At 33.3% G+C, this 16,676-nt stretch overlaps 2 protein-coding genes across 2 annotated transcripts; one reads left to right on the top strand and one right to left on the bottom strand.

Moving 5' to 3' along the window:
- The first annotated feature begins 1,648 nt into the window (after nt 1-1,648).
- LOC115991988 (5'-nucleotidase SurE) lies at nt 1,649-7,969 on the top strand. Its single transcript, XM_031116010.1, has 10 exons — nt 1,649-2,289; nt 3,203-3,297; nt 3,624-3,691; nt 3,775-3,818; nt 4,030-4,107; nt 4,203-4,356; nt 5,927-6,076; nt 6,188-6,295; nt 6,649-6,714; nt 7,468-7,969. Exons 1-10 carry the CDS (start codon nt 1,943-1,945, stop codon nt 7,564-7,566), a joined length of 1,209 nt encoding a protein of 402 aa, XP_030971870.1. The 5' UTR covers nt 1,649-1,942; the 3' UTR covers nt 7,567-7,969.
- A 6,503-nt stretch (nt 7,970-14,472) lies between these two features.
- Nucleotides 14,473-16,172, bottom strand: LOC115988772 (transcription factor MYB26-like). Its single transcript, XM_031112388.1, has 3 exons — nt 16,039-16,172; nt 15,740-15,869; nt 14,473-15,439 (listed from the first exon to the last, which is right to left on the bottom strand). Exons 1-3 carry the CDS (start codon nt 16,169-16,171, stop codon nt 14,737-14,739), a joined length of 966 nt encoding a protein of 321 aa, XP_030968248.1. The 5' UTR covers nt 16,172; the 3' UTR covers nt 14,473-14,736.
- Between the last annotated feature and the right edge of the window lie 504 nt (nt 16,173-16,676).

Raw genomic sequence — 16,676 nt, 5'->3', positions numbered from 1 at the left:
TACAAGTTACAACAAAAGAATACTTGTTATTTTGTCTTTAAGAATAAGCACCAGTGAATTAAAAGCAAATTAATGTTGCCCGCTAAGATCTTGGTTACAAGCTTTCATGAGCTGATATGATTTACTTCTCAATAAAAATTGTATTCTTGTAACTGTTCACTATCAATAAACCATACAGGTTCATCTTCTCAACCCTGGAAAGAAACCCCCATTCTCATAAAATAAGCACCTAGATCTGATTGAACTAGGTCCATAAGTTATAACTTATAACCAAAGAAGAAAAAACTAATCTACTATTCATAGAGATACCCATTTACAATTAAGAAAACCACAAAATAGGGTTAAAATAATTCTCTCTAACACAAAACATAAATATCTTTCCCTTCTTTGCCATTAGCACTGCCACCTAGTGTTGTTGTTGTCACCATTACTTAGAGCACTAGCATTGGGGATGTAAACACCCCTAGTTGCTATTTTACAACTCAAACAACAAAAACCCACTCCATTTGTGTTTGTATGCTTAAAAAAATTTGCAATCTATGAATAGTAAGGTTGCATAAAAAAAAAAATCTAATATTGTGGTTGTGTGTGAAGAGAAAAAGATAGTGGGAGAAAAGAGAGAGAGAAGAATACTTTTTATTAGATAATTTATATTATTTTATTGGATTGTATGTAAAAATAAAAATTAGGAGGTAGGGTGAATTGTAAAATGAGTTGGTAAAATAGATAAAGTATTTGAGGATGCAATATAGATTTTTTTTTTTTGGTATTCCCGTATGCTAGTGGTCTAAGAATTATCTTATGTAATTGACGGTGTGTATTGTGTAGCATGTCTCTCACAATATGTGAACTCCATAGATGATTTTTAATGTGAGTTATATATATTGGGAATTATTTTCATCAACACAATCAAACATCGTTAGATAAGAAATTTTTTTGATTTGTTTTCTTCACCAATAAATATCTCATAACAAACAAAGTGTAAAATAATAGATCTTAAGTAGCTTTTTAAATTTTACCAGTGTGCTTGGCAAGCAAAATAAAACCTCTTTTTAGCTTTACTTTGACGGGATAAAGGAAAGAAAAAAAAAAGCTTTCCATAATTTTTTAATAATATTTTATGTAAATAAATAAAAAAAAAAGCTCATCCAAACACACAATTTTAAAATTCACTTTCTGCTTATTTAATGAAAGAAACCGTTAAAATCTATAAATCTTACTACATAAAATTAACAAATTAATGTGTTAATAAATGTATTTGGTTAACTTTAACCACACTATTTAATTAATAGAAAGAGATGTTACGTCCATAATATTTTCACAATATTTTCCTAACAAATTATAGATGATAGGTTGTTATTGGTTTTAATTTAAACATACTTCTAAAATTATTTTTTTCTCACTTATAACAATCCGTAACAATTTACCACTTATAATTTGTGGTGAAAATATTACGAACATAAAACTTTTCGTCAACAGACGCTTTAAATTATTTTTTTAATTAGTAACACATTTTATAAAAGGATATTTTTAGAAGATATTTATAATATTCTCTAACATCTATTATTCAATAAAAAGTTTGTAATATTCTATTGAGGATAAATAAAAAAAAAGACTGTATGAAATCCCCATTTTCAATTAGATCACTGTTCCTTTCTTCCTCATGTGTTTAATGATGCAGCCACCAATCGTTGCTCTTTCGTTTACCCCAAATCTTACTTTTCTCTCTCAAAATAATGCCGTATGAACCGGTCCATCTACTCAACTCTTCTTCTTTCTCTCTCTTTCTATATCTATAATCTATCAATCCATCCTTTTCATTCTTTCCATCCTTTATTTCTTTCCTTTTCTTCCTTTCCTTCTCTCTCTCTCTCTCGCTCTCTAGGGTTCTGCTTTGATTCTTCAACACCCAAATCTCTCTCTCTTTCTCTGAGTTTATGCTATGACTTCCACTTCTGTGAAGAACAACAACTTGTTGCCACCGGGGTTGGTCTCCAATCTCCAACAAGTTCTAAGCAAAAAAAACGGCGACAACAACAACAACAACAAAAACAATGATGATGACAACGTTAGTAACAGTGAAGCTGAGTCAAAAGAAAGCGACAATGTTGAACCCGCCGAGCCCTCTTCTTCCACATCGGTTTCCGATGCTTCTGAGGCCGTAGACACTTCCAAGCCCATTGTTTTGGTGACCAATGGAGATGGGATTGACTCCCCTGGGCTTGTGTTCCTCGTTGAAGCGCTTGTTCGTGAAGGCTTGTACAATGTCCATGTCTGCGCTCCGCAATCGTGGGTTCAATCTCCATCCACTTTGCTCAGCTATTTTGTTGTGTTTTGTGTTTGATTGTTTGTTTCCAGTGGTTTTCTCATCTGGGTATGTGGGGTTTTTCATTGGTTTTTGATTAATTTTGATATTTGGCTATCTGGGCTTCTTTCATTTCCTGAATTCTATAGGGTGTATTTTGTGGTTTATTGCTTGTTCCCCTTGATTTTCTCATCTGGGTGTGGGTTTTTTGATTGCTTAGTGGTAGATTTTTTTTTTTTTTTTTTTGGATTGATTTTGATATTTGGCTATGTGGGCTTCTTTCATTTCCTGTGTTGTATAGGTTGTATTTTGTGGTTTATTGCTTGTTTCCTTTGATTTTCTCATCTGGGTTATGCGGGTTCTATTATTTTTGATTGCTTAGCTGTAAAGTTTTGTGTTTTTTTGATTGATTTTGATATTTGGCTATGTGGGCTTCTTTCATTTCCTGTATTGGTATGTGAGTTTCATTCATTGCTTGTTGGTTTTCCGGGTTGTCAATGATTATAGGTCGTAGTTTGCGTTTTATATCTTATTTCCTTGATTCTCTCACCTGGGTATGTGGGATTACATTGTTTTTGATTGTTTAGGCGTGTATATTTGTGTTCCTGTATTGGTATGTGAAATTCTTTCATTTCTCAATTCTTTTAATATGTTTTGTTGTTTTTTTTTCTGTTAATTTCATCATCTGAGTATCTGGGTTCTTTGTGATTATTGATATAACTTACCTTTTGTGCATGTTTCTCTTAATTGCTTTTTATGGGTGTGGGATTTTGAAGTTTTTTATTTATTTGCCTATTACTATTTGTATATGGATATGTTGTTTTGTTTCATTTCAAGTATTGGTATTGAAGCTGGGAATATGTTCTGATTTGTTAGCTTGTGATTTGGTGCTTTTAGGGACAAATCAGTGTCAGGTCATTCTGTGACTCTCCAAGAAACGGTTGCTGTGAGTTCCAGCGAGATTAATGGTTCTACAGCTTTTGAAGTTTCAGGTATGACCGATATCTATGCATTGGGTTCTGTAACTATACAAATTATCTTGTATTTAATGGATTCATCATTCCTTGCATTTTGGCTTTTGTTTATGTTTATGAAATTGGGTAGATATGATGTGGATTTTTTGATATTCAATTTAACTACTAGCCAGATTCATTCATTCTATATATGGAAAACTTCAGTGATTTTTAGTTATTGATATATTTTCTTTGAAATTGGCATCAATGTATGCCTGAAAGATTTATGTAAAGTTGATCCGGATTTTGCGGTTTCATCATGGTTACTGATAGTAACAGGCTTGGACGTGATTCTTTTTACTCAGGGACTCCTGTGGATTGTGTCTCATTGGCATTATCTGGGGCATTGTTTTCTTGGTCAAAGCCTCTTCTGGTTAGCATTTGTATGATGTCATCAGTATGATTATGCATATACATTTTGGGGTCCAGAAAAATCATATATGGTCTCATTTTCAGGTGATTAGTGGAATTAATCGGGGATCAAGCTGTGGCCATCACATGTAAGTTGTTAGTTATTGCTTTTTATCATTCCTATATTTTCTTGTTTAAGTCAAGCAGGGTAAACTTTGGAATCATCCAATATTTGAAATCAGTGTTTGATATTTTTACTCTAGTAATATCGGTTAAAGCTGTATGTTTCTATTTTTTCCTGGTGACTTCTAGTCCTTATTTGAATAGACAAGTTTTTTTAATGACTGAAACGTTGATCAGGTTTTACTCGGGTGTTGTTGCCGGAGCTAGAGAGGCCCTAATTTGTGGTGTTCCATCATTGTCAATATCATTGAACTGGTGACTTGAAGATTTTTTCTTATAAAAATTTGATATATATATATTTTCCTTCTTAATGTTGAGAAGTAATTCTTTGGTGATATAATCTATTGCAGGAAGAAGGATGAAAGTCAGGAAAATGATTTTAAGGATGCAGTTTCTGTCTGTATACCTTTAATAAATGCAGCTATCAGAGATATTGAAAAAGGAGTTTTCCCCAAAAGCTGCTCCCTGAATATAGAGATACCCACTTCTCCTTTGACAAACAAGGTTTGCATCTCTAAAGTGTTAAGGAAATGGGTTGTTAACTTGTTTCTAATTGAAAGTTTGTTTTGAAAACTATGGTAAAACACACTGAACTTTGACCAGGTGTTTTACAAAATATAATACTGGCCATAATAAAGCACTAGAACTGCTTTCTTAATGAATGACTAGTTTTTTCATTGACCATTGTGGTTATTGTTGTTTTCATACAATGGATATATGTGGGGTAGAGATGCAGCCTTTATTATTCTCCCTGTCTGAATGATAAACTATTGGGAAGGTTTAAAAATTTAGGGTGCATTTGGTTATAGATTCTCAAATTTATTGATAACTGAATGCCCCTACTTATCAGAAAAAGAAAGAGAATTGAAAACCCACCGGATTAAAAACTTTTCAGAATGATTCTGGTATGTTAGTGTATCACTGAAGTGTTTTTTGGTCATATCAGATGACTTGGTGACTTAAGATGACATGGGCAGTATCATGTTGAGAGCCTTATATGTTAAGATGGCCAATATTGGTTCTTGGGAGAAATGAGGTTCTGCTAGGTAATCAGGCAGTGAAAAATCTTAGTGCTATCAACACGTACAGTATCATGTTGAGAGCCTTATATGTTAAGATGGCCAATATTGGTTCTTGGGAGAAATGAGGTTATGCTAGGTAACCAGGCAGTGAAAAATCTTAGTGCTATCAACACGTACTCTGGAAATTGGCATCCTCTGTCAAGAATTTAGAAGTAGCTTGGATAGTTATCAATAGCAATGTCATCAGGGTAAGGCTTAGTTTTATTTATAGAATCATCACTACTTTTGGTGCATGTGAGGTATGTGGATCTAAGATTATATTCTATTGCTATTCTTGGCGCTTAGTTGCTAATGATAAAATATTAGTAGGTGTCTCTGCTCGTTAGAATGTATGCTGACTTTATAGGATAGATCTACAAACTTAAGTGTGATAACTGTAATCACATTCTTGTCACCGTTGGACTGGAGTTTTACAGTTATAGTGCTTTAGTGTAGGGGCCTGTGTTGCTCCCATGAGTCAAAATTTTGAGGGAAAATTTTAACTCATTGGAGCCAAAGTATCTTATGCTTAATATATGGAAAATGTGCTACAATTCGGTCAGTGATAATCTAGGAAGCACAGACACTTCATTTAGGGTACCGTACCCGTGTCGTACTGGCCATTTTATGTTATAATTTTTCAGAAATTGCTTGTGTCACTGTGTTGTACCCATGTCCGCGCTTCCTAGGTGGTAACACATTTTTCTTTCTCCCAGTTCAAGCATGTGCTTAATTGTTAGATGCTGTGTTAGATGCTTTGGCTCAAACCCTTGATTAACTGTATCAGCTGAGATATATAGTTGGTATATTGGAAAATTTTACTTGATTTAGATCCTCTTCTGGGAAGCTGGTCTTACTTTGTCGGTCATGTATTGAACTACTGATTTTACTCATTCATGTGCTTTTGTTTGGAAAAAAAAACTGTTGATATAAATCCTTGCCTTCACAATATTTAAATTCTCCTAGACATTCTTTTCCCTCTTACATATGTGTGAAAATGTTTTGCTTGACAGGGTTTTAAATTGACCAAGCAAAGTATGTGGAGATCAACTCCTAACTGGCTAGCTGTTTCAGCCAACCGGTATCCTGCTGGACATTTCATGTCCAATCAACAAAGCCTTGGCCTTCAGCTCGCACAGCTTGGCCGAGATGCCTCTGCTGCGGTCAGTTGCTCTCACTGTGAATTACTCAAAAAAAAGAAAAGAAAAAAAAGGCTCATGGAAGGATTATACTGCCCTTTTCCTGTTTTCATTTTTTTGGTGGGTGTTTTTCAGGGTGCGGCTCGACGTTTGAACACACAAAAGAAGCATGTGGAAATTGAATCAGTTGGCGTTGCTGGAAAATCTGATTCCAACCGAGTGAAGAAGTACTTCCGGCTAGAGGTATGGAAAAAAAATCTAGCAATTAAGGTTGCTTTTAGAAGCAGCTTTTACTTGCTGTGAGAATGCTTTTAGAAGCAGCTTCAAGAAAGCAGTTATGCTTTCTCCTTTTAGGATAATCAATGAAATTGCTTGAAGTCTATGACATTTTGTAGTTTTATAAGAAGGGTTGATATCAAATTATGAATCTTAAGTTGCTTGTAACAAATCTTTGATAGTTTTACCTATAGAAAAGTCTGAATTTTTGTACTACAAATTGCAAGTCTTCATTGGCTTGATTAACCAAAAAAATTGAAGATATTTGTAGTTGTTTCATGAAGTGATGAACTAAGGCTCAGGCATGCTTACATTTGCAGTTTCTGGATAAGGAGCAACAAGAGACGGACGAGGATCTGGATTTCAGAGCACTTGAAAATGGATATGTAAGTACCTATAATATATATTTTTTTCCTCATCATTGAAATTATTATTATTTTTTTCTCGTCATTGTGTGTCATTCAATCGTATAGAAATGGAATGAATGAATCTAAATTTTCAGTAGTATCATTTTTGTGGGGTCAGCTCTTTCCCCCAGTAGGTTTTTCTTCCATGACTGTCGGTTCAAACAACTGTAATAATTGCAAATGGGGTCCTGTTTTAAAGAGTGGATTCCACTTGCCTGTGATTGGTGACTGTACTACAAAAGAACTGAAGAAAAAGTAACAGAAGAGGCCATCATAAAAAAAAATTTGGTATGTTTTACGTAGCATGTAAAGGTAAAAGTAATAAAGTGTGTGGTCATTGCAGGACTGCCTGGTATCATCCTTTGACTTAAATGTTACTGTGAGTGTTTTCATATATCATTATGGCTCATACCTAATGTTTTGGGTCCCAATGTCAGTGATTAAATCTCTTTAAGACTTACAATAAAACACCAAGGATCAATACGATTTTTATTGGACATTAGGCTTGCCTGTAGCATCTGCATGTTAATTGAAATAATATCCTAACTGTTACATATTTCTTGGGTGGTAGGGTTTGGCATCTCTTTTAAAATACTTGAAAGAGGGTGTTTTATTATGGTTGGAGATGGTTACTTTTCTTTCATTGAAGTATTAGATACTTTGCTTCATATCTTTTTCAATATTATTATTAGCTTCCTCGGTTTCTGATTTGTGTCTCATTTGGAGCGACAGGTTGCAATAACTCCTCTTTCTCTTTCGCCACAAATTGAGACGGACATTCAAACGGCTACCTCAGATTGGATCTCTGCTGCACTCCCTGCAGAACAATAAAGCTTCCTCAGTCCAGCATGATTTAGTGTACATTTGGAGTTCTGATATATATAATTTTTATGCGTCTGCAGTTATATGATAGTCTAGTCATTAAGTGAAACAATTAATTCTGATTCGTGCCGTTCTTTTCTATCAATATTTTTTTTCCCACCTAATCCTTTTCTCCATTGTTTCAGTTCTTCATTTTCATATTTCTGTTCTGGAGCAATTGCTTCTTGTAAACTTTTCGGCATGTTTTAAAAATGCCAATTTGTTGTCTTGTTTTGCCTCTTTTGTTCTCTTTGGTTGGATTTTTTTTTTGGGGGAACACGGTTGTTTTTTAACTACCAAAATTGTGGAGTTGCTTGTAGTTGTAATGGACGGGTTCATTGGTCTAATTTCTAATCAATCACATATTCGTTGACTTGGGATTTTGTCACTGTGATTTATCAATAGGAAGTAGTTTTAGTGTGTTTGTGTTTTCCTATTCACCATCCTCTTTACTTCGTAGGTTTATTAAGACAAGCAATGTCATTAAATGAAGGGAGGGATTTGGTGTTCTAATCGAATAAAAATCATATATCTAACTCTGAATGTCACTTTATGCTTTATCAATGGTAATAAATTGTTACATCCTTTTTATTTTATTTTATTTTATTTTTTATTATAAAGTATATTTAAAATGAACAAAAAAAAAAAAAAAAGTGTTACATTAAGGGTTGTGTGATTTTTATTCGAATTTAGAGTTGAAGTGACAATGTGACTGGTGTTAGGTCTTGAGTTTGGACTGAAGAATGGAACTTGAACAAATGGGTGTAGAGGGTGATTGAATATGAACTTTGCTGAAACATGTAACAATTATGGTAATTGGCTGTTGTTGGCGGTGCAGCAGGACAATAATTCAAGCTTTACATGCATGGTAGACCCAATCATTTGTATTTGGGGTCACATTACCCCAATGAATTAGATATGGGGCCCAAAAGATGAAGTCTCTCAACTCGGCCCTTGCAACCTATTTGCAAAATGTAGGGGAAGACATGCTATTTGAATCAAGAGCCCGTTATCATTTGCACCACAACATGTAAAGGGGCCGATTGGCCTTTTCTTCGTGATTTATAATTTTGTACATGAAAGCGGATATCACAAGTGTGTATTCCTTCCCATATATGCAGATGTTATATACAGCTATTACAAAAAATACTGCTGCGTCTTTCAAATAGTACCATTCCTCACCATTCACCAACAAGTTTTTGTTTTTTGTTGAAGACGTGGAAGCAATGGCCTGTCGCAGGGCTATTAACTTTGCTGCAGAAATTGGAATACATGAAGTGATTATTGAGGGTGATGCTCAGATTGTCATTGTTTAGTTACGGGGTGAAGCTGCTAGTTTTGCTCAGATTGGTGAGGTGATTAACGACTGCTAGCTAGTTGATATTGTCAAATTCTGATTACCTCTAAAACACGTGTGTAATCCTTGAACTTTTAAAATATGCCTTTATTTATGAAATTTGGTTAAGAGTGTGTGTATAAATGTAATTATGTATGTATGCTTTGTTTGATGTACGAAAAAATGTTACAAACCTATGGATATAACTCATCCTTAAAAACCAGCTTGCAAGGTGGCTCCACTCACCTATCAGTTATTTTAATCTAGCCTCTAGGTCGTCTCCTCCGGGATCCAACCACAAAGCCGTAACTTATTTGAGCTACACCCGATTACTCGAGGTGGTGGTTGGTTCTGATATCAAATGTTAGGAACTTATGGGTAAAACTCATTCTTTAAAAACTAGTTTGCAAGGAGAGGGTGCCCAAGAGTTTATAAATACATAGTTAAACTTATATTTAATCCATGTGGGACACTAGGATCATAACATAAAATGGATGGATCAATTATAGTTTTTGACAACTACTTGCTATAAAAGCTAATGTGCATATCTGTTGTCGATGAGCTCTAGCTCAACCAACATCTCCTCTCCTTTTAAGTGCACAGTAAGATAGTAAGTTCAAACCCATCTGTTGTATGTGTAACTTACCAATAATAATAATAAAAATCCATTAAATTTGCCATTTTAGTCTTTGACCATGAGAAAATTGTTAACTAATGAACTAATAACCAATTAACAAATTAACCTAATGTCTTCATATCATTGGTGACCTTAAGGTTGTGCATATATAGTTTGTTTTTTTAATAAATAGGCAGAGGGACGAAGTTATTTAGTTACAAAATTGGTTGTAACCTAATGCTACAACTTCCTTTAAAAAAATTATCATTATTACATATTTTGAAAATTTAGCTACTTGATTGCATATTCTTTATGCTCTTAATACACATGTTAAATTTTGTGTCAATTGGATATTATTTACTATATGATCTATAAATTATATTTTATGCATAATTTTAAATCACAAAAACTTGCAATTTAAACAATTTATTGATGACATAACTATTGATTTTTAATTTTCTAAAAATTTTGCAAGCATGCATAGAGGATATAAGAAAAAAATATAATCCAATGGTGGATTTGTCAAAATTTACCTCCAATAAAAAGATAATGAGTAAAGTTGTAGTCTCAGACTACAACCAATTTTGTAGCTAAACTTTGTTGTTTATGGACAAATGACTATGGTAGACAAAATTAAATTTCTACAAAGCATTCTTTTCTTTGGTGCCTCAAAGAAAAAGAAAGTCTTTTTCTAAACCTTCATTTTTTCTTCTTTAAGAACATTGAAATTATAGAAGCTTCAGCTTGCTCATTTGTCTAGTAACTAGACGTATAGTCCAGTTAAGGATTCCTAACTTTAGTATCTATTACGCATTGCATCCTGGAAACTATGCCCAACTTCTGCCAAATGTTCCATTAAGAACATAACTAGCAAGTATAGAATTGTGGTTTGGAGTAAAAAATTGGTTGAGTGGGGGATGGATATGCGCAGAATCTCTATAGGCAAGATAAATTATAAATGATGATAACTGTTAGGTGTGGTCTTAATTTACTGCTACTAGACATGAGTTAATTATAACCTGCAAAATATTGAAAATTTGTGAACTACAATACTCATGTAGGGTATACCAAAAAAAAAAAAAAAAAAAAAAAAAATCCCTATGGAGGGGCTCTCTTGCTTCAAACTTCAAAGGTTATGATATAGAAGTACTTACTATTAGTAATTACCTAGATTTAGGTGGCTAGGACAGTGCTTCTGGTATTTCCTCTCATGAATTTATCTGATTAACATGATAAACCCCGTAAGATTTGTTTTGCGGTGAATGATATGTCGAAGCTGATGTGGTTATCCTGATTGCCAATATGTTTACTTTTTGATGAGAGATGACTTAAGTAGCAGGCTTCAGACTTTAGGTGGTAGTGTCATCCAAGTTATGCTCTTGTTTTTCTGATGCTCATGGTGACTAATGTACTGAGCTGGAAATAATATCATCTAGAATGATATCCCCTGCTCTTGCTGGTGGAGGGTTTTTTTTTTTTTTTCACTCCTATATATGGCTGGAAGATGTTAGTCCACATTAATTTTGCCATAACCAATTGTTTTCATTACTAGCCAATGCAAATGCAGATTTTTTTCATTTCATAGGCCCTCAAAAGGGGTGCTGCATTACTTGAACATTGTGGTAATTGTTGCAATATGGAAGCTATTATTTAAAGGCATATTCAAGAACACTTAAGGCTAGAGTTTTCAGGGGTTGGGTCACCAATTAAGTCATCAGTATCATTTTGTTCGGTCTTTTTGGTTTCTGTGTAGCTGTTAACTGTTCTGTTCTGAAGGAGATGTTTCTTCTTCAAACGAGCCAATGATTTTATTTCCTAAACGGACTTTCCAGCCTAGCTTTATCCAGCATAAGAGGAACCATGGATTCTTTGTTTGGTACATCTCTCTCTCTCTCAAAATTTTAAAGTAAAGATTGAAATTCGAATCTTCTCTTTAAAGTTCAAATAATTTCATTCAAATGAAATGACTAATAAATATAGGGAAAAGATATGGAATAAATTTTGTTCTTATAGCTCTCAATAACTACTTCTTTTTGTTTATTCTTATAGGGACAATAATTATTTCATGCATTAGATATATGCATATTCCTTCTCACAATGTGTAGATCTCACAATTAAATGAGCTCCACACGTTGTGAAAGAGAGGATGCAATATTCATTTATAAGATACATTCTCCCACCGGGGGGATAAAGATTGAGATTCATTCTTTATGCTTTATAACGAACATGGTTATAAGGATGAAATCAACAGTTGATGACCCATCGAACCCACAGCCAAATATGGTATGGTACTTTAATCATTGTGGTAACAGGGAGACTATTTTGTACCTGTTTTCATTTTCCAACACATTACCCTCATGAAAAGTGGAAGCTTTATTTTGTATTCTTTTATAGAAGAAGAAGAAGAAGAAGAAGAAGAAGAATTACAAAATAATAATTCTTTTTCATCTTCCATTTTTCTATTAGACTGCTGAGTGCTTGTTTGGAAGAGCTTATATTCATTGGTTTATTGAACTTGAAAATTAGTTATAATAATTCTTTTTCATCTTCCATTTTTCTATTAGACTGCTGAGTGCTTGTTTGGAAGAGCTTATATTCATTGGTTTATTGAACTTGAAAATTAGTTGTCAAAAGTAAGTATAATTATACCTAAGAAAAATAGAAAAGTTATACATAAGCTAAATAAGATGAATAACCACTCGTCCAAAGGAACACTAAGGAGATTAGAAATTGTGAACTACTTTCTTACCTGTTGGATGCATGAATTAAAGGGTGTAATTTAAATAAACGTTTAGTAGATTGGCAAAGAAAAGAGTACTTCATGTACTTGAGACCTAATTTGTGAGAATTTGCTGACTTGAATCAATATGAGTGGTGATTTTTTACCTCTTCAGTTCTTAAAATTCTTTCCTGTTCATAATCCTTGCTATTTAAAATTCTCAACATTTCAGTAAAATATTGAAGAGGCTTTATTCATTTCATTAATTACACAAGTCTTAGTCAAGTTTTTTTTTATTTTTTTTATTTTTTATTTATTGATTTTCTTATCCACCAATTTTTCCTAATAGTTGCAATTAAAAAAAGTTATTGATTATTAAGATTAATATGTCGATTTAAGGAAAAATCAAAATATTTAACCTAACGAGGCTTGTAACAGTCTCATATATAATTCATATAGAAAGATTCCTAAAAAGTAAGGATGTGCATTTAACCCACCAATTCAACTGAATTCAATCCAACCCGATGGCCAAATTGGTTATTTAATGGTTGATGGGTTGAGTTGGGTTCTATTTTTTTATTTTTTATTTTTGTGTGGAGATTGAGTTTGGTTGAGTTCCTGTTGGCAAGATTTTAAATTTAAGTAACTTGACAAAACCCATGCTATCAATAATTTAAAAATATATGTAATTAAAATTTTTTTGTTGATTCACTTTTGTATCTTGAGACTTCTTATGAAGTTGGAGTATCAGACGCCATTGTGTAAATTGTAATTTCTTTTGCTAGATAAATAGGGAAAGGAGGTTTTCAAACTTCATACATAGGGCATCATAAGGTATTGATAACATTATGTTACTAAGTCAAACCCCTATTGTGTAAATTAAAATAATTTATTAATTAAATAAGGAGCCTGAATAATTGAAATGCACACCATTTTTTTATTAGGTCCATCACGAGTTTGGTTGGGTCGTTAATTTCTCAAAAAAAGAAAAAAAAAAAAAGAAAAGAAAAAAGAAAAAAGAAGAAGAGGTTATTAGCTTGGGTGGATTGAGTTTGAGAAATACCTCAAATTAACCCAATCCATATACACCCTTGCTAAACTAACCAATTACAATCTCCTCCTCCTCCTTTCTTCTTATTATACTACTCTTCTTCTTCCTCCTCCTCTTATTATTATTATTGTTGTTGTTGTTGTTGTAGTAGTATTATTTTATTATTTTGATCTTCCTCCTCTCGTGTTACTTCTTCTCATGTTTACTATTTTATTATTATGTTCCTCATAAATACAAATGTATAAACATGCATGGATACATCATACATGTTGATCCCATAAAATTAACAAAAGTACTATTTATAGGAAACCATATGATTGACAAATCTTTGAGAATTGACGATTAAAGAATTAATTATTGTCTCTAACTTTCCTCCATAATTAGATGATTTATTTGTCTATATGAATTCAATAATGATGAAAAATAGAGAGAGAGTGAGCCCTTTCACTTGGAATTGGAAAATAACGACGAAACCAGGTACTAAAGTACATCAAGTGACTTTTTCTGTCCCAAAAATAGTGGATTTTTTTTGGCACAATTAAAAAAAAAAAATTATATCCATTTGAATTTTCTTAAGTTTAAAGTTTAAACCTGTTTGTTGAAACGTGAATCCTTCTTAAGAAAATTGTTTCATTATTTTATTAAAGTATGTATCATTTACAAACTCTCACTTTTCTTTTTTTGCCAAATTAAAAACTCAACTTATTTTGGGATGAAGAGTGTACAAATATAAAAAGTCTAAGCCACATACTTTGACACAACTTAAACACGTGGCAAATGGTTATTGAATTATTTTTTACTAAATATTAGTGATGGACTCATCTATAAGTGATGTAATCCTATCATATATTAGCAAATTGTGTCAAAGTGTATAGACAAGTATTATAAATGTGTTTGGATACTGCTTGTTTTACTGCAATTGAAAAATTATTGTTGAAAGTACTGTAGATAAAGGTAAAAGTTAGTTGAAATAGTATAGTGAGGCCCATGAATAATGTCAAAAAGTGCAGTGGGACCATGAATAGTAGTAAAAATAAGCTGAATAATGAAATAATTTTAATTTTTAATCTTAATTCAAACGCACACTATATGTCCACAGAAGAACTGGTACAAATATGGAGCAATACTTTCAACTTTGCTAGGCACCAGGATGCAGGAATTCATAAAATTTATTAATTAAGCTGACAAACTTGAATAATCTACACATATTTTTTGAACTTCAGCCAGCGTTACTCACTTTAACTAGAAACATTTTTAGGTTTCCCAAAGAAGGTTCTCCTATGTCTTGTGCACATAACAAGCAATAAATGCATTGTTTCAATTAGGTCCATCAATTAATAGACAGAACCTAACTCCAACAGAGTACCATGTCTAAGTCTCCCAAATTGAAGGAGGATTAGGGTTTGTGACAAATTTTATCAAGTACGATGATGACATGATGGCATATCCATATACTCCATATGATTGTTGGGCACGTATGGATCATGTGGATAATCAAAACTAGCTGGAAAATATGGGAGTCTAGAAAGTGGGTCAAGGTCTTGTGAAGCACATAAGTAAGGCATGCCACAGCAATTACCACTAATATTTTCACAAGGTTTTGGAATCATGGATGATAATGGATTCTCATCATAATGTGGTGCTGTGATACTTGGACCAATAAGTTTATTACCAATATAATGCTGTGTTGCTCCACCAGTGCTGAAATTTTGAAGTTCTTGATTAGGATCAAATTTTTCATGAGGTTGATAGCCTAGTGACCATAGTGGATCATAAAAAGAAGAATTCGATGGTGCTGCCATTGGGGGCGGGGTTGGAAATTGAACCAAATTGGCACCATAATTGGTTTGGTCTAATTTAAGATCACCATGATCAAAGCCATGCAACATTGGGGTTGGAGTGGGAAGGTACAGTTGGTCTTGTTGAGAGCTTAGGGTCCAATTAGGGTTTGCGTTTAGAGAGAAAAAACCTTCCTCAGAGTTACCGTTATAGTGCATATCAGGAGAGGTGGTTATGGCATGAACATTATGAGAAATCAACTTCTTCTTAATGCTTGAATTCCAAAAGTTCTTAACCTCATTATCTGTTCTTCCTGGTAATTGTTTGGCTATCTGAGCCCACCTGTCCAAAAAAGAAAAAGGTCCCTCTTGCATGAAAAAAAAAAAAAATGGCATACATGATAAGGATAATATCGATAATAAGAAGAGTAAAAAGAGTAATGATAGAGATATTATAAATTTTACTTGATAAGATTTACTAACTGAGTATCATGTGTTAAATAAAATAAAATAAAAGTAAATAAAAAAAATTCATTTATTACGTTGTTAATATGTCACTCATGATATTTAATTTTCATTTTTTTTTTTTTTGAATCAGTAATAATATAAGCACTTTTGGAAAAGAAGAAGAAGAAGAAGGTACTTGTTTCCTAGAATGCCCTGGAGTTCAATGATGAGGGCAGCTTCTTGGGGAGAGAAGCTCCCACGTTTTAAGTCAGGTTTGAGATAATTTAACCATCTTAGTCTACAGCTCTTTCCACATCTCTGCAGGCCTGCTTCATAGAACCGTACAAGAAAAAGGACAAAAAGAAGAACAAAGCAAATTTGAGAAATGATAGTAGGAATGTATGAAAGCTAAAGCAAATTTGAGAAACGATAGTAGGGATACATGAAATCTAGTGCAATTGAGAGAGAGAGAGAGAGAGAGAGAGATAACGTTACCAGCAAGTTTTGGGAGAGAGCTCCAGCAACCATGGCCGTAGGCTGTAATGTAGTTGATGAGTTTCTCATCTTCCTCTGGTGACCATAGTCCTCTCTTAACCTTTTGCTTGTTGCAGCATGAGTGATTTCTCATGTTTCTCTCTAAAAGCAGTATTATTGGGGAATAGGTTTATAAAGAGGAAAAAGATCAGAGAGAGAGAGAGAGAGAGAGAGAGAGAGAGAAGAAGAAGAAGAAGAAGAAGAAGAAGAAGAAAAAAAAAAAGAATAAAGAAGGCAGCACTAGGTCTAGAGCTAGCTAGAAAAAGTCACATTACACCTAAAAGAACAAAAAAACAAAAGTGAAAGAGGAACTATCAGAAGATTAGAACAGAGAAATGGGTGATTTGGAAGTGTGAGTACTCAGTACAGTGAAGTTACGAATTTGATGTAAGAGTTGTACCATGGTGGCCCAGTTAGGGTATGTAGCGAAGAGCTATATTGCTTCTTTCGTTATTTCAGAGTTGGACTTGCTTTACTTGTCACACGTGCAATGTATGATTCTTGATCAAGTAAACATTTTTTTTTTTGGATGAAAATATGTGATTGTAGACCATTTACCCTCTAGCTTAGACTTACTGAGAATGGGCATTGGGCAATAA

The sequence above is a fragment of the Quercus lobata genome, chromosome 5 (assembly GCF_001633185.2).
Source record: "Quercus lobata isolate SW786 chromosome 5, ValleyOak3.0 Primary Assembly, whole genome shotgun sequence".
In the NCBI taxonomy this organism is placed as follows: domain Eukaryota; kingdom Viridiplantae; phylum Streptophyta; class Magnoliopsida; order Fagales; family Fagaceae; genus Quercus; species Quercus lobata.
This window is presented reverse-complemented; position numbering and strand designations above follow the sequence as displayed.

Bases quoted from the DNA above. Each gene is read 5' to 3' on its own strand.
- LOC115991988 (XM_031116010.1), top strand. From the start codon at position 1,943: ATGACTTCCACTTCTGTGAAGAACAACAACTTGTTGCCACCGGGGTTG. The intron at 4,357-5,926 runs GTTTGCATCTCT...TTTGCTTGACAG, and splicing joins CTTCTCCTTTGACAAACAAG to GGTTTTAAATTGACCAAGCA. The intron at 6,296-6,648 runs GTATGGAAAAAA...TTACATTTGCAG, and splicing joins AGAAGTACTTCCGGCTAGAG to TTTCTGGATAAGGAGCAACA.
- LOC115988772 (XM_031112388.1), bottom strand. From the start codon at position 16,171: ATGAGAAATCACTCATGCTGCAACAAGCAAAAGGTTAAGAGAGGACTA. The intron at 15,870-16,038 runs GTAACGTTATCT...TCTATGAAGCAG, and splicing joins CTCTCTCCCAAAACTTGCTG to GCCTGCAGAGATGTGGAAAG. The intron at 15,440-15,739 runs GTACCTTCTTCT...TTTTTTGGACAG, and splicing joins CAGGGCATTCTAGGAAACAA to GTGGGCTCAGATAGCCAAAC.